Source organism: Phoenix dactylifera, chromosome 1, assembly GCF_051530095.1.
Source record: "Phoenix dactylifera cultivar Ajwa chromosome 1, Ajwa_hap1_PhDact_Kaust_v1.1, whole genome shotgun sequence".
NCBI lineage: Eukaryota > Viridiplantae > Streptophyta > Magnoliopsida > Arecales > Arecaceae > Phoenix > Phoenix dactylifera.
The window spans coordinates 14,695,715-14,718,699 of NC_143190.1; the positions used below are offsets into that span (position 1 = coordinate 14,695,715).

Consider the following 22,985-nt stretch of genomic DNA (forward strand, 5'->3'; position numbering starts at 1 on the left):
AAGGAAGTACTCTAGGCCCTGGGCCCTAAGTCTATCACCTATGGTGAACCCTTCCCGGGAGAGGAAGTCGAAATCGACATACCTCCCGGTGGAGACGACCTTCCCGGCCAATGGCCTCGCGGGAACCGCCCTAGGCGGGGAACGAGCCGGAGGTGGTTGCCTCGCGGGATCGTGCCGCGCCTTGGAGCGCCGCTCGGGACCGGCCTCAGGTCGGGACCTCTTCCTAACTACGGTCTTACGCGGCATTTTGACCTAAACTGAGAGAAAAAACCTAGAGGACGGTGAAGGACCGACGGAAAAGACTCGGAACCGACCGGAAATGACCTAGGAAGGGAGGAGAACTCAATGTCCGGCGAAGAATCGACGGAAAAATGGCTTGGAGACGATCGGGGACGACCTAGGAGTCGGCTCTAGGGCTTTTTGAACAGTGGCGGCTTGAAAGAAAAGTGTTTTCGAAACGACAAATCTAGGGTTAAAAAGTCGGATCCCGACTGCAAGTCGACTCCACTGAGTCGTGAGTCGACTCGACCTCGAGTCGACTCCAGAATATGCGCGAGTCGACTCTCCTTATGCGCCTGTGGACCTCGAGTCGACTCCCGACAGTATGCGAGTCGACTCCCCCTCTGCTGCCATCTTTGCGAGTCGACTCCCGCCAATGCGCGAGTCGACTCCCCCTTAGGAGCCGGCTCTGAAACTTACTCGAGTCGTCTCTAACTTTGGCACGCACCTAAAACTCATGCTATAATCGTGCCGAATGACGGAAAATCACTTAATTAAGATCTGATTTGATGATCATTGGAAAGAAACTCTATTTTTAACCACATTGTAATCATCAAAATCAATGTATCTAGTGGAACCACTAGGATGGATCAATCACTCCAAATCCCCTCCTAAGCACACTAAACCTTTCTTCACTTAGGGGTTTTGTAAAAATATCTGCTAATTGATTATCAGTACAAACAAATTGGAGTGTCACATCACCATTCAATACATGATCTCTTATGAAGTGATGTCTTATCTCAATGTGTTTAGTTCTTGAATGTTGAATTGGATTTTTAGTTAGGTTTATGGCACTTGTATTATCACAATTAATGGAAATTTTATCTTGTTTAATGCCATAATCTTCTAATTGTTGTTTAATCCATAAGATTTGAGCACAACAACTCCCGGCTGCAACATATTCAGCTTCTGCAGTGGATAATGCAACCGAGTTTTGTTTCTTGCTAAACCATGAGATAAGGTTTTCTCCTAGAAATTGACACGACCCGCTGGTACTTTTTCTATCAAGCTTACATCCAGCGAAGTCTGAATCTGTGTATCCTATTAAGTTTAGGCTAGATTCTTTAGAGTACCATAGCCCTATGTTCTTAGTTCCTATTAGGTATTTAAAAATTCTCTTAACTGCAGCTAGGTGTGATTCTTTAGGATTAGCCTGATATCTAGCACACATGCACACACTAAACATAATATCAGGTCTACTTGCAGTAAGATACAGTAAAGATCCTATCATACCTCTATAAAGTTTTTGATCTACAGATTTACCTGATTCATCTTGGTCTAACTTGCATGATGAGCTCATGGGGGTGCTGATTGATTTGTTTCCCTCCATATCAAACTTCTTGAGCATCTCCCTGATATATTTGGCTTGATTGATGAAGATGCCTCCTTCTGACTGTTTGATTTGTAGCCCGAGGAAGTAATTCAGCTCTCCCATCATGCTCATCTCAAACTCACTCTGCATCAAATCAGCAAACTCTTCGCAGAGGCGATTGTTAGTAGCACCGAAAATGATATCATCAACATAAATCTGTACTAATAACATATCTTTATTTTGCTTTTTCAGAAATAATGTTGTGTCTACATTTTTCCTAGAGAATTCATGTTCTAATAGAAATTTGCTAAGCCTCTCATACCATGCTCTAGGTGCTTGTTTTAAGCCATAAAGTGCTTTGTTTAGTTTATATACATGATTAGGGTATTGATGATTTTCAAAACCAGGAGGTTGTTCTACATATACCTCCTCATTAATATACCCATTTAAAAATGCACTTTTTACATCCATTTGAAATAGTTTGAAGTCCTTAGAGCATGCATATGCTAATAGTAGTCTAATCGCCTCAAGTCTAGCTACGGGAGCAAAGGTTTCATCAAAATCTATACCTTCTTCTTGATTATACCCCTTTGCTACTAGTCTAGCCTTATTCCTTATAACAATTCCATTTTCATCAAGTTTATTTTTATAAATCCATTTAGTACCAATAATTGGATATTCAGAAAGTCTCTCTACTAGATTCCACACTTTGTTTCTAGTAAATTGGTTTAGTTCTTCTTGCATTGCATTTATCCAATTTACATCATTTTCGGCTTCTTCTATATGTTTGGGCTCAAAGTGTGAAACAAAAGCTAGATGGTTATTCAAATTTCTAAGGGATGCTCTAGTCCTAACGGGTTGAGATGGATCATCTAGAATTAGTTCCTTAGGATGCCCATGAGCATACCTCCAAGCTTTAGTTAGCCCATGATCCATAATAGCCTCTTGGCTTGATGATTCTCCTTCAATCAACTTTTGATTATCATCTTGTAATCCCATCTCATCTATCTTTTCTTCAAGTATTTCAACATCATCATCATCAAAATTAACCTTCTTACTAGACGAGATGTCACTAGAGTCATCAAAAACAACATGTATAGATTCTTCTATAACTAAGGTTCTTTTATTAAAGACTCTATAGGCTTTACTAGTTGTAGAATAACCTAAGAATATTCCTTCATCAGATTTAGGGTCAAATTTCCCTAGATTATCTTTCCCATTATTATGCACAAAACACCTATATCCAAAAACATGAAAATAATTAACCTTTGGTTTTCTGTTTTTCCACAGTTCATAAGGTGTTTTCTTTATAATGGGTCTCAATAGAACTCTATTTAGTATGTGACAAGAGGTATTAATGGCTTCTCCCCAAAAGTACTTAGGGAGGTTACTTTCACATAACATAGTTCTAGCCATTTCCTCTAGTGTTCTATTCTTCCTTTCCACCACTTCATTTTGTTGTGGTGTTCTAGGTGCTGAGAAATTATGGGTTATCCCCTTCTTACTACAAAATTCATTAAATGACTGATTTTCGAATTCGGTACCATGGTCACTTCTAATGGCTATGACTGAAGACTCTCTAGCATTTGTTACTTCCTTATGGAACTTCTTAAACATAGAAAATGCTTGATCCTTATGCACTAGGAACATGACCCATGTGTACCTAGAGTAATCATCTACTATAACTAGACCATATTTATTTCCACCTAGGCTTGTTGTTCTAGTTGGACCAAATAGGTCCATGTGTAATAATTCTAGAGGCCTAGAGGTAGAGACACATTTTATGGATTTAAAAGAGTTCCTAGATTGTTTGCCAAATTGACATGCCTCACATATTTTGTTCTTTTCAAATTTTAATTTTGGCAAACCTATCACGGAGTCTCTTTTAACTAGTTTAGTTATTGTGTCTATGCTTGCATGACCTAACTTACGGTGCCATAACCAACTAGCATCATTATCTTTAATTTCATTTACAACTAGACATTGGTTATGTTTTGCAAGATCTTCTAGGTCTACAACATATACATTTCCACGTCTAATCTCTTTAAAAACTAAACTATTATCATTAGGATTTGTTATAATGCATAGTGATGGTTTAAACATTCATATCCTTTATCACATAATTGACTAATGCTTAACAAGTTATGCTTAAGACCATCAACATATCTAACATTATCAATAAAAGTAGAAGGGGTGATTTGAACTTTACCAATACCAATGATGTGACCTTGGTTGTTGTCTCCAAAAGTCACAGCACCTCCCTTCTTAGCTTCAAGGGTGAAAAATTGATCTTTGTCACCCGTCATGTGCCTTGAGCAGCCACTATCCAAGTACCAGCAGTTTTTGTTGACCTTGGCTGCAAGACACTCCTACACAAGCAAATCATGTCATCTTAGGTACCCAAGTTTTCTTGGGTCCTTCATGGTTAGTCAAGTTGGTTCCTTTTGGAACCCATACCCTTTTAATTTTCCTTTTTGTTTTATTTTTCCTAAAATTACACATATTTGCTTTATGACCTATAGTACCACAGCAAAAGCAAGTTATTTTCTTAGTTTTAGTTTCTCCAGCTTTAACAAAGAAGTTACTAAGAAGTTTTTGTTTATTTCTTGGTTTATACCCTAAACCCGCTTTATTAAATACGGCTCGTTGACTATTAAGTATCATGTTTAATTTTTCAGAACTATATGTAAATTTTTCAACTAAGGGTTTGTATTTGTTAAGTTCTTTAGTTAGAGTTTGATTTTCTGCTTTTAGGTCATTAAGTTCTTTTGTGAGATCCTTATTTAAGATTTGTTTATGATTTTTAAGTTCTGAAAGTTCCTTAGTTAGTTTTTCATTATCTTTAGTTAAGGTACTATTCTTTTGAGTTAAAAGTTGGTTGCTTGTCTTAAGTTCTATATTTTCTTTGATGATTAAATCCTTATCCTTAACTAATTTATCGTATTTATGTAGGTATGATTGATTAGCTATTTTTAGTTCTTTATTCTTAAGATTTATGGCCTTATATTCTACCATTAATTCATTAAATGCATCATAAAGTTCATCAAAAGAAAAATCAAGATGCGTATCGGAAGTTACCTCGTTTTCGTTGGCCATGAAGCAGAAATTGGCCTTCTCTTCTTGTTCATCATCTGATGAGGAGGATGATGAGTCGGAGTCGGATAGTGTAGTGACAAGAGCCTTCTTCTTCTTGTACTTACTCCCCTTCTTCAGTAAGGGGCACTCTGCTCTTATGTGACCCGGCTTCTTGCACTCGTAACACCCAATCCCCTCATTTTCCCTTTCCTTACCTTTGTCCTTGCGGTAGGAATTTGAGGGGCCTCTCCTTTGATGATACGCCTTCTTGTGGTTGATAAATTTCTTGAACTTGCGCACAAGAAGTGCCTCACCATCATCTTCCTCATCTTCTTCTTTTTCACTGCTGCTGCTGCAAGATAAGTCCTTGTTAGATGAAGTAGATTTTAGTGCTAATACCTTTTTCTTATGAGAGGACTCTTCCTCGTTGTGTTGCTTCATGGTTAGCTCGTGCGTCATCAAGGATCCAAGGAGCTCCTCGAGTGGTAATTTGTTCAAGTCCTTGGCTTCTTGGATTGCCGTCACTTTAGCTTCCCAAGACCTTGGTAGACACCGAAGGATTTTCCTGACAAGCTCACTGTTAGTATAGTTCTTGCCAAGGCTTTTTAGGCCATTGACAATATCAGTAAACCTAGTGAATATGCATGTAATTGTTTCATTAGAATCCATTTTAAATAGTTCATATTTATGAACCAATATATTAATTTTGGATTCTTTAACTTGATTTGTGCCCTCATGAGTCACTTCAAGTCTATCCCAGATCTCTTTTGCAGAGTTGCAAGTAGAGACCCTATTAAATTTATTTCTATCTAAGGCACAATAAAGTACATTCATAGCTTTAGAATTAAGTTGTGCCTTCCTCATGTCATGTTCATCCCAATCCTTTTCTAGTTTGGGTACCTTGACACCCTCTACATATATGGATGGGATGTATGGGCCATTTACTACAATGGTCCACATCTCATAGTCTTGGGCTTGGATGAATGTTCTCATCCTAGCCTTCCAGTATGAGTAGTCGGATCCATTAAAGAAAGGGGGTCTTTGGGTGGACTGACCCTCAATGTGGGAAGATCCAAATGGGGTTGTCATTTTGATCTTTTAACTCTTGGGTGGAAGAGTTTTAGGCTCTGATACCACTTGTTGCCCAGATAGACAACCCAAGAGAGGGGGGGGGGGGTGAATTGGGTTTTAAAATAATTTGAGTAATTAAAACGATGTGGTTGACTAATTAAAAACTATTGCAAGTTATTTAATTAATGCTAAGTGCTGTGAGTGATGTAAGGGGAAGAAGAAGAGAGACAATCCAACACAAACACAAGGTTTTATAGTGGTTCGGAGCTAACCCTTGCTCCTACGTCCACTCCCCAAGTCTCACTTGGGAATTCACTATAACCCCCTTGGATTACAGCTGGTTGTTTTCCAAGCTCACAACCAAACTTGTTGTTTTACGAGCTCACAACGAACTCGGTCGGTTTTTCCAGGCTCACCGACTAGAACCGCCCCGATTGTTTTCCCGGGATCACAATCAAACCCTTACACACGTTGGTTTTAACTCGGCTCACCAACCAACCTCAATCCCCTTGATTCAATCCCCGATTGAACCAAGTAAATACAAGTTGTAGAAAGAAAACAGAAAATGAGCTTCTCAAAAAGCAGATGAAAACAATATGAACAATAAATGAAGTTAAGAAGCCTCAAACGCTTTTAGATTGGAGATGAGGAATGGCTTCTTAAACTTCTGGTCTCCTCTAGAAAGAGTAGTCGACTTGAATGCAGGAGAAGGAGGCTTTAATTGCTGGGAAGATGTAGTTGGAAGCAGTAAATGCAGATCTTCCTCTTTTTCGTTGAAGAGCACGTTGCAGAGCTTGAATGCTTGATTAGTTGGAGTGGAATGGTTGTTCTCTGCCTTGCTACAGTCCTCTGTGACTATTTAAGCCAACCCCCACGGAAACTAGCCGTTAGAGTGCTTTTTCTGCCCGTTCTGAACACTCTGCGCAGCCTGACAATATGACCGTTGGTGGGTTGGAGTCGACTCGCGCGATCAGGAGTCGACTCGGCTGTAGCGGGAGTCGACTCAAGCTTTTCCGGAGTCGACTCGGCAACTGTTCCAAATTTGAATTAAAGTTGCCTTCACGACTGGGAGTCGACTCGTCTTGACCTGGAGTCGACTCGTCAACTTCTGGAGCTGACTTGGCAATTTTGGAGTCGGCTCATCCACTGAAGTCCGTGGATCCAATTTTGAATTTTGTCCACTCGAGTCGACTCGACTGTCCTGGGAGTCGACTCGAATCTCAGAGCCCGAACTTCCGATCCTCTGTCTTTTAGCTCGTCCAGTCTTGGAGTCGACTCGAATTTCCTCGGAGTCGACTCGGCTCTCAGTTTCCGAAACTTGGTCTTCTGCCTTTTGATGTGAAGCTGTCTTGGAGTCGACTCGAGATGTCTGGAAGTCGACTCGAATCTCAGAGGCAGTAACTTGATCTTCTGTCTGTTGATGATCGCGGAGTCTCGGAGTCGACTCGCGTATTGCGGGAGTCGACTCGAATCTCAGAGTCCCAAAAATGCTCTCTGACTTTTTCTTTGTGTTCCGCTGAGAGTCGACTCATGCTTTCTTTGGAGTCGACTTGCCACCTATCGGAGTCGACTCGCGTTCCACTGGAGTCGACTCGAATCTCAGACCCGAAAACTGTTCTCTGACTTTTCTGCCTGTGACTGCTTGGAGTCGACTCTTACTTCCTTGGAGTCGACTCGCGCACTTCGGGAGTCGACTCGCTGACAGGTTCTGAGTTGAAGCTTTCTGTCCTTCTGTCTGTTCTCAGTTGGAGTCGACTCGTACTTATCTGGAGTCGACTCGAGCTCGTGTCAGTGAACTTGATACGCTTGGAGTCGACTCGTGATACTCGGGAGTCGACTCGAGTCTCAGACATTGGTTCAAACAGACTCCTTAACTTATCCAAAAATTATGAACCAAGTCTTGGGACACTTAGACAGGATTTTTACTGAAACACTCAATTGAATTCATTAGTAATCAAAAGATATACTCAAATGCTTTGAGCTCATCAAAATCAAATGGGGTTTTAATCAATCACTCCACACAATAGACATTTGACAAAGCCAGATGAACAGTCTAGTAGGCGACCCAAGCACTAGGGCAGTTTAAGGCCTCTTTTCAAAAGTCAACTCGAGTTCATTGGTCTGGTCGCAGGACCCAATTTTGGGTTTCTTAGATCTTCTAGAAAGAAAAAGTAAAGAGAAGAGAAAATAGGGAGGAAGAGAGAGAAACACTCTCTTTTCTCTTTACGAACGGGAAGTCATCTTCCCCTTCCCTTTCCCCACGCTTCCACCCACAATCCAAGAGGGGTGGTGGCCATGGCAGCCCGACTCCCACTCGATGGCAGTCATAGGCGATCGCAGCCTCGGTCAAACCGACGGCCGGTAGCGACAAGACTTAAAAGAACACGACCGAAATAGGGGTGCCCTGTTTCAGATGAAATTTCAGCGGTTGCTGACTAAAAACCGTGGGAACGAGAGCCCAAATTATAAAAGAATGAAGAGAAGAAGATGGAGAGCTCGTACCTCGGTCCGGCAGGGCTCTCTAGCAATCTTTCTGAGCAAAAAACAGAGGAAGACTCTCCGAAAGATGGCTTAAGATGGAGAGCAAAATAACCATTGGCTGAATCCCGTGAAACCATTTCATAGAAGTTCATTGATATCTTCTTTTTATAAAGCAAATCGACTGGATCTTAAAGGGGAAGGATAGGGAGTCTTAAATAGGCAAAGATTAAGCTTTTGGTGTTCGATTAGGCTTGGGATTCATCCTTTTCCAATCACGATCGGAAATGGGGAGGAATGGGGAGGAAGGAGACTTCCAGTTGGAGTCTTCGTCTCCTATTCATCGAGCCTAGGCTAGCCTCTTAGGCCTAGCCTATAGGCCCAATTTTGGTGCGGGCCGGTCAGTGGATTAGGCCCTCACACATGTAGCAGTCATTACCATGCGTGTCACACATTAAAAAAAGGCCTGTTAACTCAGTCATTAAATGCTTATATTTGATGCAAGCATACCAGATATATTAATGAACCTCCTTTAGAGGAGGCATACGAACCACCTCCCAGCCACATGATCCCAGAGGCAAAAAGCACATAAAATGTCTCACCTGCATCATGGGGCGGGCAAGTTGAGTGAAATACAACTTACCATTCAAAAACCAGTAAAGAGACAATTAGCAAAACCAATGAGCAGATATTACTGCTTCAAGTGAGAGATGCAGAGACCTTAAGCGAAGATGACAGCATTTTCTTTGACAGCAGCAACAACGAAACTCTTACTTCGTAAAAGGATGCCAGTACATGAAGTGGACTCTGTAATTATACATACCAATTCTCTGAGCTGATTGTACAGCATTTTCGAGTTTCAACAGGTTAATGATTCTTTCCTTATCAAAAAAGAAAAAAAAAAGGGGAAAGAAAAGGTTAATGATTCTAGCATGCTGATTGTGCAAGTCTTCTAGTTATTCATAAGTAAAAATGCAAAAGAAAGCTAAATCGCAATTTTAAACAACTTTGATATAAGGTGAAGAAAAATGCCAATTCTACTACCTGATTGTCACAGATGTTAACAGTAAGATTGCACCATAATTACTAGTATTTCAGTGATACACGCTTTACATTTGACCCAATAGAGGAGATAATTGGCATGCTTACACATCGTCGATACTTTCTATTTATAGTTGGTGAATAATGATACATGGTAATGCAAGACTTGCGACTCTAGTCCTAGCTCCTGTATATGCCAATGAATAATGTATGTAGGAAATCAAAGTGTGAAAATTGCACATGTACTTGATCAAGCAACCTAGTCAAGATAAAGTTCTACCAGAACTTGTACTGCATGGGTATTTAGAAAAGACCTAATTTATCTCAAAATTAAAAGAAGGATATACAAGTACAAGCACCTCAAGAATATTCATGCAGAAAGCATCCCAGGGACTTTTAAAGTTTTTCTACCTGCGAATTGATGGTTTCAGCTCCCACGTCTTGCTTGCAAATCCAGAAACACTTCAATTAATGCTAACAATTCTAGTTGCTTGCCCTGGTTCTTAAATGCTTGACACAAGGAGACAAATTTAACGAAAGATAGACATTGGTTATTGATATGCGGTCATAATAACTAAGTCATTTGCATACCTAATTCAATCAGTATTAAAAAATTCTAGGCAAATCGAACAAACTTAATATTAAAGTGTACTAAGATTATGGACATCAAACATGCTTCTGTCCACAAGTTCAATCGAGGTTTACTCCTCTTATCCTTTATTAGTGCCACCTCCTGAACTCCTCCAAGCGCTTTAGATAAGTACATATTTTTGCAAACCCATATCCTCCAAAAGCATGATACATACTTCTAGCTTTGCATTCAACCGTGCGTGCACAAGTATTTGTTGCACTGTTACAGTAAGTTCATTGATAATGAGTTCGAAGAGCCAAATAGACTATAATATATGATGTTACATGACATAACAAGATGAAACCTCCAACCATTAAAAATATCATCAGCACCCTACCCTCTAGAAGGCCCTGATATTTTGTTTTGGAAGAAACATTTAGCTGCAAATCGGTAATCAGGTTGCCCTCAAAAAGATTAGGAAGCACATAGGACAGAGATGCAAGTGCAAGATTTCGAAGAAATTGCCAAGCAGATTTTGCAACTGCTATTGTATTACAAGTGTTACCGCTCATGCTATTGTCACTAATATGATTGCTGCTCCTGTTGCTCCTGCTAGGGATGCTATCAGGTCAGGTTGGGTGTAGGTACCATCTAACCCAGACCCAGACCCATTAGGCGGTTCAACTCTAGGTTCTAATGCCGGATCTAAGTCTGGATAGCTAAATTGTAAACCCGTCAAGACTATGGGTCAGTTAAGGATCAAGTCCAGATCAGATCCAGAACCACATGCCAAACAGGATCAAGTACAACAAGGAAAAGGAAATAAGAAAGAAAGAGATTATAATGCCTAACGGCTGGAGGTTGGAGGAAAGTGATAGAGGCTTTAGGTGGGAGGTGGCACAAGGGGCCAAGGTCATAGCGGTGGGAGGCAAATTTAAAAGTCATAGATATACTTTACAAGAAAATCTAAAATAAAAGAATTAAAATATACAATTTATATTGCATAAAAAATCAGGTAAATTGTTGGGCCAGAGTCAGGTCTAGGTTGGATCCTATATGTTTCTACTAAACCCAAACCTCGATCCAAAATGTAAGGGGTCTTCCTTTGGAGCCATTCAAGATCCAAAAGCCTAAGGGTTTGGATTGGGTATGGATTAGGTCTAAGCGACAGAACTACCTCCTACTAAAACTGTTGCTGCTGTTAATGCCATTTCTAATGTCGCTAGTATTGTTGCTCGTACTACTACCACTCGTGCGGCTACTGCTGCCATTATGGATTCAAAAACTATCAGAATGGGATGGTATAATCAGTACTGTATTGTTTAAAGCGAAACCACTACTGCTATGGGTGTTGAGATGTCCAAATAGGGTGTACTAGTACGTACTGTCTGTACCTACATACCGATAGTAACATACGGGTGTGTAGTGGTCAATACCCACAGTTTTTTTTTTATTCTTTTTGATGTTTTAGTTTCATTATGTACCTATGGCATACTGATAGAAAATGGTGCGGGTTTTGGTGCCAGTGTTTGAAACCTTCACTACCATTACTATTGCTATTCCTACTACTCTTACTCTTCAATCCTGTTGTTTCTATTGCTACTCATGATATTTGGTCAAGGTTTTCATCTCAGCCGGTATCTCAGCTGAGATATCAATTTGTATCAGTATCAGGCAGTCTCAGATATGATAAAACCTATATTTCAGCCTATACAATATTGACTAATACCGACCAATAACCAATATATTTCAATGAAGCAGAAATTATATCAAAATATCTGTCAAGATTTCCTGATATGCCTTTTTAGAATCATAAACTAATAATTTTGAACTATTTATTAGTATTCAATCATTTTCATACAATAGAAGCTAATCAGGGTTTACTATGTTAACCAAGATCTTGAAAATCTGAATTCCTATAACCCTGACTGAGATACCAGAAGTCTTGCCATTTTCCTATTTTGCCAAATTTCCTGTCCTAGGCAAGGTAAACTAAGATCTCAGCCCATCTTAATATAGGAAACCCTCTAAGATAGTTGAGATCTTGGTAATAATAAACCTTGTTTTGGATTCAACTGACTGCTATCAGGGCCCCTACTGCATCCACTTATTGCTCCTGCTACAGCCATTGATGCTCCTATCACTAATGCTACTATCACCACACCTACTCCAGCAACTACTGTTATTGCTTGAATCATAATTACTATGGAGCTAAAATCTAATTGCAAATTCATTCACTATGGGCAGAGGACAGAACTAGTCCATACATTCATAAGCCAAAATTACTTAACTTGAGAAAATATAAGCAAAATTTCCTAAATGCTAGAAGTCTGCATCGAACATTCCAGCGACTACCACTTCCTATTAAGGGTTTTCCGTACTCCTTGCACATGTAATAACTAGAACCATCTTACCAAGTACTACAACTTCCTAGTAAGGGAATCTCTTTGTTGAGTTCAAAGGTTTCTTACATGTCACTTCAAAGAATACTTAACAAGTTCAGAATGAGAGAAAAATTCAGCTAGCAATAAATTCACTACCTGGACAATTATCCAGAAAATTCAGAAAGAACTTAAAAGATTAAAAACTAACAAAAGTATAACCAAAAGAAGTTATGTTGCATGAATATTTATCAATGTAGCAAAAGATGATGAAGAAGAAGAAGCACCAGCATGGGAGGAACAACAAGAATGTACAATAGCATTAACAACAACAACAACAACATTGACAGCAAACAACATTATTAGTTTTATAAATAATCATGAAGTATCTGTATACATGAAAAATTAATGAAACTAGGATAATGGATGAATGATCTGTTAGGAATTGGTTCAGAAAATCATTCAGTCATGAACTATTTGAAAAATGGCCATTCTCTGAAGCTGATATGGCAGTTTTCTAGGTGAAATTACCATTTCTGTTATTAGAGAAAAAGGTGATAATTGAACTTCTTTTATTCGCAGGAAATCTGAAGGAAACAAAAGAAAACATTGCCAAATATTATTCATTAAGAAACAAATTTGTCTAGAGATATGGATATGGAAGTTGAGTAAAATTATGCACTCAAGAATGGTCAACTACTTTGATGAAGTGGGAAAAATAAGCTTCAAAATGTTGAAGAATTTAGGCTCTCAATGCATCAAAGCATAAACCTCATGGAGTAAAGCATAAGCAATAAACAATTAGCATTATATTGAAAAAGATATAAAACAAGAACAAACATGATTTTGTATATGAGTGTTGCGTTTCCACTTGGGTTACATTGTCTAATTCTGATACAACAGTCCAAATGCAAATCAAGTTCAAGCATAGGAATAAGATGCCTAATTTAATTCCATATCATCATAATGCTTTTGTTAAGCTTTAAGTGAATGATGACAAGCAATCATATCTAAATATGGCAATTCTGTGTACAAACAGCATTATGTAAAATATACACAAGAAAATTTCTTCCACTCCATTAAAGAGTGGAAATCGCAAAGCCTGGAAGGATTAAAAATAAAACACAAGGCAGTACCACACACAAATCTTTCTGTGCAAAGTTATGCCACCCTTTATATAGCACACAATGAGCTTAAGATGCTTTATCGCAAAGCCTCACCTCACGACAAGGCGAGATGTGCCTCAAATAAACCATTTTAAATGATGGATTCCTTCCTCTTGAACATGAGCAAATTCACCAAATTCAGTAAGCACAACTTCTACGTGAACATATATTTTCTTTTTCTCGAGCTCGATGCAATGCTAAAATCATAACAAATGCATGCAAACAGAGCCTATTATCTCCAACACTAAATTGAGCTCAAACTATCCACAGCCAATTATTAACAATTCTACAAATACCAACGAAGAAAAGAAAAGAAAATTCTGTCTCTACCTATCTTGGAAAAATTTTCTCTTGAACAAGCCAAAACCCAAAGCCTACTGATCAACCAAAACCCCTGCCATCAGTATCACTCCAACCTCCCTTCATCAGCAGCATCCAACTGTCTCAGTTCCTCCTCTCCAGCGTCCAGCTGCCCGACCTCCTCGCTCGAATTTACCCTCACCTCCTCGCTCGGGTCCGACCTCAACCGCTCGTTGGCATCCCGGCTCTCCGCCGCCTCACCGGCATCCGCCCTCGCCTCCTCGCTGCCGGCATCCGGCCTGGCGAACTTCCCGTCGACCCGGGGCCTGAGGTCCGCGTACATCTTCCGGGTCTCGTACCTGACCGTCTTATCGAACTTGCGGCTCTTCCGCTTCTCCTTGTACCTCATCACGCTAGCCACCCGCCCGCCGGGCGCAGCCCCGCCCGCCGACCGCCGCCTCCGCTTCCCCCTGCCACCGGCGCCGTCATCAGGATCGACGGATGAAGGGGCCTCCTCGTCGGACGACAGCTGCACGACCTGGTTGGGGTCTCCGCCGGCGTTAGGGTTAGGGTTCAGGTTAGGGTTGGAGACGGGGTAAGGGTAGGCGTAGGTGTAGGGATAAGGGCTGGGATTAGGGCTAGGGTTAGGGTTAGGGTTTGGGGGGACGGCGACGATCCAGTTGTGGCCGTGGACAACGGCGGCGCAGCCGGTGCAGAGGAAGGACCATTCCACGCGGCAGAAGGGGATGCCGGGGGCGGCTCGGCAGGACTCGCACTCCCTCGCTGCGATCCCGCCGCCGAGCTCCGGCCGGATTCCTCCGCCGCCACTGCCGCTGCCGCTGGCCGCCATGAACTTCGCTCCACAGCGGTCTCTTCTTCCGGTTGGCGCAGTGGGATTTAGGCGACGGCAAATGGTAAACCGGGATAGCCCACACGCATACGTGGAGGCTTATTTGGCCACAGAAGGGGCGAGAGGGGAATCGGAGTTTCCTTTTGTGAGTGCAGTGCCTTTGGCCTCCGCAAGGGAGAGGAGACAGCCCTTCGTGGGGAGGAGGACCCACATGGGTTGGGTCATTTCGCTTGTTCGGGTCTAAAACTTTGTTCCCTTCATGGGTGTAATAAGATTTTGTTTTTGTTTTTTTTTAAGAAAGAGAATGCTTTATAGAGATAAAAAAACTAATACAAAAAAACAACCATAGAGAAGCAACCAAGATGCCCGAGCAGCGGTGGAGGGAGACGCATTTACTTCGAAATATTTGGTATGTAGTGAGTGATGACGTAGTTTTCCAGGTCAGACATGAGATCAGAGGGACTCGGTGTCGCTCCGGAGGTATCCTATGAGTCAGAGAGAGAGAGTTGTCCAGGACACTGTGAAATTTATTGTTTTCTGACTTTATTGAACATATCCATACTCGAATTATATGAAATGATTGTGATATAATGGGCATAACCAGATGCAGAGTAACACAGACATTCTTTCTTCAGCCCACCCGTATTGCAGCTAAAATGGCTTCGATGAACCAACAAACAACGCGAAGATATAATGCATGACAGGGATCTGCAATATGAAAGGCATAAGCAGTCAAGATATGAGCTAAATCTGGATGCATCCGGTCACCTGACCTGACACAAAAATCCCTTTTTCAGTGCCCGCACGGCAATATCTTGAAACCAAGGGGAATGCTGCAAACGACCTGCCGAAAAAAGAAGGAAGCCACATGACGACTACAGCAGAGTCTCCTTGCACCCACCCACACTTTCTTGGGGGTTAAAATGAGAGATAAGTGCATAAATCCCCAGCCAAGCACCTACAAGTTCTGCATATGGAATTACAGAAGCAGACAGCGTTTGACCTCCAGCAAATAGCATTGTCCCTTCATGATTTCTAATTATATACCCAGCTCCAGGAAATCATTGGCTTCGAAAGAAAACTCCCTGTTATGAATAAGGTTAACTATATCCTTAACCTTATTCATAACAGGTGTGATAAGGTTTGCTAATGCACCCATGCATTAGGTCGCAGAGATTGAAGACACCCCTATATGTATCTTCTCTACCGGTACACATGCTGCAACTTGTAAGACAATATCCATCTCTAACTTTCTCGAGATCAACTTTGATAGCAATGTAAAGAACTGCTGATCATCCTTGATTGCACTATTTGCTGGGTTGAGAGCTACATGAGAGGAACTGGCATTTGCCATCTCTGTTTTACAGGTGAACAATATAACTTTGGAAGAGGATTCCAAGATAGTAGATTGACTCAAGGAGCACCAGAGCTTTAATCTCCCCTTGCTGGCTGATGTTTAGAGGCTTATATCCAACTGCACCTCATGTATGGTGGTCCGATATATGCACAGGGATGCTAATAATGTGGCTTTTTGGGTAGCATCGATCCTATATGACTGAACACAGTGGTACTGTGGTATGGGAGCCTATCATTATTACCCTAGTGACTCCGAGATATAGTGGCGACTGATTCTAGTGGTTGTATTTACTCGACGACTTTTAAAGCAGCCGCTTCAGAGAAAGAGAGAGAGAGGGAGAGAGAGGCAATGTACGATGTCGCTATATAAGTTGCATGTAAGCTATTTTCTCCCTCCACCTATCATTGATTTACCAAAAGGAAGGCCACAACAACTGGGCCTGGCTCACTCAGTCCAAAAGGAAGCTATATAAGATTCCAACATCAATGAAGAGGGTCTCAAAATTTTCAATAACATTGGGTTGATTTTAAAAAAAATGTATAAAGAAGCACGTCCAAGATATAGAATAATATTTTTGTTCCATTTAGTGTTCCTAACTATGAGGAAAATGTAGTGTGATACAAAGGTAAACCTCCTTCGACTGAAATGCTTTGGAAGGAAATGATATGAATGAAATACAAAGCTTGCACGAACTCGATCCTTAACTGCAAGAGAGTAGATTATGTTAAGTAGATTGAACCACCACCCGCAAAGGATAATGTAAAGTAGTGCGATTGGTCACAAATTAAAAAACATGTCAAATCTCCACTCTCTAGGGTTTGGAAGGATCGGAATAAGCAGCACACCGAGGTTATATTGTTGAGGATGTGATCATTTGCCACCATGCACTTGGTGGTATTTATAGGCATTTTTGTTATATATTTTGCATTAAATGTGAAGTTCTCTTTCCTTGATTTAGAAGAAAATATAACATTTTGTTGTTGGCATGCCTAGCTAGTTTTGAGTTTTCGGTTTGGAGGAAGAATTTTTTCTTACTGAAATATTTTTGTTGAAAACTGATTCCTGAAAATATAATATCTGAAAAAATGGTTTTAGCAAATTTGATTGATATGAAAAAGTGTTACATTCCAAACTAGCCAATGTTTGGTTAACCATCTATTTTCTTAGAAAAGTTGTGTGAAATATCCATCGTATCTTTAATAAAGAAAAAAAAATCTTATTCATAGATTTTGATGGCTTAAAAGTAATTTTTTTAAAAAAAGAAATCTCAATATTCAACCAGTGAGGAAGTAGCTTTTCTTACGACTAATAGATAGCTGTGATGTTTGCTATGACTAATTGCTTACGATCACTACAGGAAAAATGATCTATCCCGGCGCTTTTTTGGACCTTTAGCGACGCTTTTTAGCGTCGGCTAAAGTACCGCCGACGCAACGACAAGCGTCGCCAAAGCGTCGGAGATACTTGAGTGGGAAAAGTTTTTGCCGACGCTAAGTAAAAGCGTCGGCAAAAGTCAACCTTTGCCGACGCTTAGTGAAGCATCGGTGTATGGTTTTTTCCGACGCAAAAAAGCGTCGGCATAAACTACAACAGTCGCTGCCGGTTAGTAGCTGTATTTTGTCCGACGCTTATCGCATGTTTTTACCGACGCTTATTTGCGTCGGTAATTACCGACGCGTTTTCGCGTCGGCGAAAGCGTGCCAGCCTGTACCAAAGGAGGTTTTTAACGACGCTTTAAAGCGTCGGGAGTGGTTTTTTTAATAAAAAAAATTAGAAAAACAAATACACATTAAGAAACATATTATAGCAATATGAACCTGCATTACATTTACATCAAAACAAACATTCAGATCATTCAAAAAATACATATTGTCATATATGATGAAATTTACATAATAAGTTTAGAATTACAATGTATTTTGAAAAATATAAGAAAAATACATATAAAACTTCTTAGATAACTGTCTCAAAAATATCAGGGACCGGATTCAGCACCATCATCATCTCTACGAGCTGTTGAAGTATCAGAAATCTACCAAAAAAAAAAAACTTTAGAAGTTAGGAATATGAAAATCATTAACTAATGAAAATAAGTGATAATTATGTAAAGTCATCAAATATATATAGTTATTTACCTGAGGAGGGAGAAATCGCTGCAACATAGATGAAATATGCTCAAGCTGAGACTGCAAAGTTTGTTGGTTCTGCTTCAGCTCCGCCAACTCTGCCTAATGGCGATCCTTCATATCTTTAATTGTTGCCCGAAGTCTACTAACTTCTGCATTGCTACTATCTTCTCCAGCATTTCTTGTATACATTCCCACTGCAGACAACTGAGTGGGGGTAACTCCAATGCCATAACCTCTCACTCGTCCATAACGCTCTAGGCCTAATAATTCGGCGAGCACCTGAGCTTCGACATGACTGGTCGCGTCGGATGATGATGACTCCCCGACACGCTATGAAATAAGAGTTGTTGCCCTGTCCTATAATGTACAAAAGAAAAAGTCATATTAATGTATGCCAATAATAGAACTAATAATAATATCGTTAAAAAATTCAAAGATTAATACATACAACTATATCTCTTGCCTCTTTCCGAACAAAACTGCCATCTCGGTGAGTGTGAGTCATCTTATAAAACTCCACCTTACCAGGCTCCCTCCCATTATCATCCATCTACAACAAAAAATATATTGACAAGCTAGTTATCGTGATACATGCTATATGATAGAACAATTTAAAATAGTTGTAAAGAGTTTGAAAAAAACTTACGAATTTAGCTCTACGCCTAGCATAACTCATCGAGCCTAAAGTATGAGGAACAGTCTGAGAGGCTCGTGCAGCTCTACCAATGTTGAAATATATCTTTCCAAAAAAAGAATAAACAATATAATATATTTAATGTATAAATTTGTAATCTATATTATTAGTAAATACAATCTAAGGTATTGAAAAAATATACACAACCTGAGCTTTCTCTGAAAACCAGTAGTAGACAAGCTCCCTCCATTGATGAGGGATTACATCAGGAGGACAAACACGAGCCACCTCCTCTTCAGTCATGCCCACGTGCTTCCAGTCCGCATTTAGTTTCGCCTTATATTCTTTCCATTTGCGGTTGACGGACTTCAACACCCAATCATGGCTATTTGCAGGAAGGATAAACTTTTTCTACACCAAAGTCAAGAATGTTATAACAATGATAAATCAAAAAATAAAATTATGATAGTAAGCAAATTCAGTTCTTTACCTCAATAACTTTAAGAAGCTCAACCTTATACGAAGGAAGCATTTCATTCCATTTCGTATAGTTGAGCGGACACAACTGACCCTTCCGTGCAACCGATCCTAGAAAAGTCGATAAAATGCTTGCAGCCCTCTTGATAGGCTGCCCCAGTTCATTGCATTGAACGACGATCTTCTCATCCTCACGTAGACTCCACACGTCCTGTGCTCGAGTGGGTCCTCGTGTCCTCCTCACTCTTCCCAGTCCATCTATAAAAATAAAATAAAATATCCATGGATTGTAAAAAAAATTAATATAAAAATGTAAATCAAATTACCCTAGATGTGCACGTCATCCATGTCTGAACAATCAGTAGGTGGCACGTGCTCAGACTGAGACTCATGCTGATGGGGCTCGTCGGGCTGCTGAGACCGTGGGGACTGATCGGAAGAAGATCCCACGGATGTGTGCTGAAACTCAACATCTCTGAATCGTTTTCCTCGCAGCATGTTGTTACTTAGTATGCACAAAAAGAAGTAATATTAGTTAAATAATAAATAAAATCTAAATAAATTGCTAATTAATTCAATGTATAGAAGTAATTTCTATACATTAAGCAAATGTATTGAAATGCCAGAAATGCTTAGAACCTGCCACCATTCTCCAACTGATGAACAAATAGCCCACGATTTCCTAATGCTCAGCACAGAACACATCTCAAAGGCAAGTTCCAGTTCCTCTTTGTTTGATTCTCCACTGTTAATAGCTTTTTAATCAACAACAGCCTCCCAATATCTCTAAGCTTCTTCAGAATTGCACTCCTCCAAGTAGCATAAAAAATAGGAGGAACAGATCCCTCCGCAGTGGGGAAAAAAAAAAGAATCATAGAAACCTTTCACAAGAAAGATCCCATATCCAAGTCACCCTATCTATGCCCTCATTCAGAAGCACATGCTGTTGGATGCTAACCAAATCAGCAGCCTCATCTTGCTCCTCCTCAACTTGTAGAAGCTTTAGGAAATCAACTGGTTACAGGATTATTCTTAAGCACTGAAAATGAAGGCATATCATTACAGGCTTTTGCTTTCAGAACATGGTTCCAAAACACTTAAATGGTTTCTAAGAGCTCTCAATTTTAAAGTAAGTATTTATAGAATTTTAAAAGTTACATAGTTTCTATAAGAAACAGTTATAAGTTTATAAACTATCAAATTAATGAAGAAATAAGAGAATTATACAACATATTCTATGTTATGTGGATTGCATTATGTTAGATTTAATCTTATGTATCTAATTATGCACTTAGTTTCTATTCCAGCGTTAAATCAACAATAAAATAATTAAAAAATTAAATAGTGATTTAGATGTTTGAGAGAATATTTGTACAGCTAAACATATTATGGCTTCCTAGTGTTTAAACCTTCATGCTTCAATCGAGTTCTGCTTTGGTGTTTAAGTGGCTGTTGTTGACAAATTTGATTGAGTAAATGATCAAGTTGCAGTGGCATGCTAATGTTTCAAGTCAGTCGTTCCTAAGATGAACAATCACTTTATTTATTTGTTGGCTGCTATAAGTCCACATTTCCTTTTGTTGATGAATTCATCTCATGAGTAGTCGTCAAGTTCATGGAACTGTAAAAGTTGAAGTAATCTTTGAAGTTCCTCTTTCCAATTCTTGTATTCATACTTTATAGGAATAGATTCATTTATCTACATAAACAAATAATGTATATTGTAAACAAACTGACAGCCTTACTCTTCTATACAAACTCTAACAATTTCTGATTCCATTCATAATCACAGAAAATAGATTTTAGACAATTAACTAATAATATCTCGTACCATCAAGCTCAACAAGCTGAATTTATGTATGCAATGGTTAAGTTAAAATTTGATAGTAAAAGAAAGAATGAAAAAAAATATCATTATTAAAGAGGCCAACGGTAACACTTCAGAAGTTATACATATTACCCTTGGTCAACCCACAAGCCAGCAATGCATCAACCATTGCAGTATATGCAGTTCTATCAATAACAAGATCAGGCAATGATTTCATCTCCACCACAATCTTCAGAACTAAAACCAGGTCTTTGTTGTTTCCTAAACCCTAAAGCACTTATCAAACACATGGGATACGCACCAAATGCGATGCCGATTAGGATTTTTGAGCCAGTGAACTGTTACACTCTGCTAAAAGTGAATCTAACACCACTCTTTGCAAATCCAAGCTCAAAAAAGAGGAGTCTAGGCATGGAAAAGGAAAGGAATGGAGGGAAAATAGAGAGAAGAAGGTACAAGAAATCTAGTCTAGAAATACTACTAGTCTACCATCCAATATCCTTTTGCTTTCTCATCTGCTGCTCAGCGCTCTCTCTTCCATTGTTCATTGTTTTGCCTAACCTCAATAATAGGAAAATGTGTATGAGGATCAAGATGGAGAGTATGAGGATCACTTACCTCAGACGACGGCGATGTCGATGGCGACGGAGTAGCTAGGGCTCGCTTGGGATGGAGGTGAGCTGTCGGCTCGCAGCTAGGGCATCGACCGGCAGAGGATGAGGAGACGGGGCCGGAAGAGAGTTAAAGACAAGAAGAAAACAAAGAGGAGGAGGAGGAGAAGGAGTAGGAGGCTTACCTCAGACGACGGCAAGGTCGACAGCGGCGGAGAAGCGGAATCTTCGATCGCCGATCGAGGCTAGGGATGGAGGTGAGATTAGTTTGAGGAGGAGGAGGAGGAAGCTTACCTCAGCCGAGGTCGACGGCAGCGGGGAAGTCGATGCGCAAGTAAGGCATCCACCGATAGAAAATGAACTCGAGAGGGGGCCGAGCGAGCGGTCGGAGGTTTTATGTTTTTTAATGACGCTTATAAACGTCGTCTTTTGTAAAAGTTTTAACAACGCTTAATAGCATCGTTGTTTTTTAAGATTTTCCGACGCTAAGTAAAAGCGTCGGCAAAGCTTGGCGCTGAGCCAAACTTTACCTATGCTTTTTCCTAGCGTCGGAAAAAGTGAGTCGGCAAAACCCACATTTGTTGTAGTGGATATACACAAGGAAGAGTTCATTCTCTGTGATACATCAACTTGATTAGCACCAACCAAATGTCCCAGTTAATGACCATGTTCCATCCACGTCGAGGTCACACGTTTTGCCATTTCGTCCACACGTGCCGATAAGATATTCACCCTTTTTTCTCTTAAGGTTCCGTTTAACATCTGCTGAAGTTGTTGGGAAAGAAAAAGAACGCCGAGCAAATTCGTGCGAGGAAAGCTTTTGCAGTGCAGCATCTCCAAGTTTTTAGGATGACTAATTTTGATAAAGCCTAAAATTTAGGGATCATAAATTCCTTAAGGGGCTATTTGGTTGGCGGAAATCTAATATTAAAAAATAAATCCTATATCATATTGTCAAGTTTGGTAGGAAAAGTTTATGAAAAGATATAATAAAATAAATGATGAGTCTCATATCTATTTTTCTATTTTCCTATGCTAGATTACCGGGTGGAGGCAATTTAATATTAATATATTAATTAATAATATGTACAAAATAATAATATATTAATATATTTATTAATAAATATTAATTTTTTTAATAAATAATTAATAAATATTTATTAATTATCAATAAATCTAAAATAATATTTATTAATAATTAATAATTTTTAATATCAAAATATACCAAAATTTATTTATAATAAGAAGTATATTTTCTAATATAAATTTTATTTAAAAATATTTATTGACTCTGTAAGTATGTTTTGATATTCGAAATAAACAACATTGATCGTGTTCATGTAAATGTGTCATAAATAGCCAATAAATAGACTTACTTATTATTTAAATAATTTATTCAAAGGTATCGTTGAAAATTCAACAATA

The 22,985-nt window shown here is 39.6% G+C and overlaps 3 protein-coding genes across 4 annotated transcripts; all 3 read right to left on the bottom strand.

The window, feature by feature from the left end:
• Nucleotides 1-3,701: 3,701 nt before the first annotated feature.
• Nucleotides 3,702-13,451, bottom strand: LOC149768506 (uncharacterized). The gene is made up of 2 exons (XM_089930447.1): nt 8,936-13,451; nt 3,702-8,817 (listed from the first exon to the last, which is right to left on the bottom strand). Exon 2 carries the CDS (start codon nt 5,753-5,755, stop codon nt 3,974-3,976), a length of 1,782 nt encoding a protein of 593 aa, XP_089786573.1. The 5' UTR covers nt 5,756-8,817; nt 8,936-13,451; the 3' UTR covers nt 3,702-3,973.
• Nucleotides 13,452-13,718: 267 nt separating this feature from the next.
• On the bottom strand, nt 13,719-14,754 carry LOC108511921 (uncharacterized). Its single transcript, XM_017846928.3, has one exon. It carries the CDS (start codon nt 14,522-14,524, stop codon nt 13,781-13,783), a length of 744 nt encoding a protein of 247 aa, XP_017702417.1. The 5' UTR covers nt 14,525-14,754; the 3' UTR covers nt 13,719-13,780.
• Nucleotides 14,755-17,635: 2,881 nt separating this feature from the next.
• LOC148714237 (uncharacterized) lies at nt 17,636-21,841 on the bottom strand. 2 transcript variants are annotated; one of them, XR_016404579.1, is made up of 6 exons: nt 19,135-21,841; nt 18,852-19,055; nt 18,657-18,749; nt 18,459-18,560; nt 18,017-18,367; nt 17,636-17,913 (listed from the first exon to the last, which is right to left on the bottom strand). XR_016404579.1 is itself a non-coding variant. In XM_089930448.1 (6 exons), exons 2-6 carry the CDS (start codon nt 19,174-19,176, stop codon nt 18,341-18,343), a joined length of 468 nt encoding a protein of 155 aa, XP_089786574.1. In that variant the 5' UTR covers nt 19,177-19,379; nt 19,448-21,841; the 3' UTR covers nt 17,636-18,340. The 2 variants fall into 2 exon arrangements, 1 of the variants encoding a protein (XP_089786574.1); XM_089930448.1 differs by having other exon boundaries at nt 17,636-18,367; nt 19,135-19,379; nt 19,448-21,841.
• Nucleotides 21,842-22,985: the final 1,144 nt, after the last annotated feature.

Bases quoted from the DNA above. Each gene is read 5' to 3' on its own strand.
- LOC149768506 (XM_089930447.1), bottom strand. From the start codon at position 5,755: ATGACAACCCCATTTGGATCTTCCCACATTGAGGGTCAGTCCACCCAA.
- LOC108511921 (XM_017846928.3), bottom strand. From the start codon at position 14,524: ATGGCGGCCAGCGGCAGCGGCAGTGGCGGCGGAGGAATCCGGCCGGAG.
- LOC148714237 (XM_089930448.1), bottom strand. From the start codon at position 19,176: ATGCTTCCTTCGTATAAGGTTGAGCTTCTTAAAGTTATTGAG. The intron at 18,561-18,656 runs GTAAGTTTTTTT...TTTTTGTTGTAG, and splicing joins CTAGGCGTAGAGCTAAATTC to ATGGATGATAATGGGAGGGA. The intron at 18,368-18,458 runs GTATGTATTAAT...TGTACATTATAG, and splicing joins AAGAGGCAAGAGATATAGTT to GACAGGGCAACAACTCTTAT.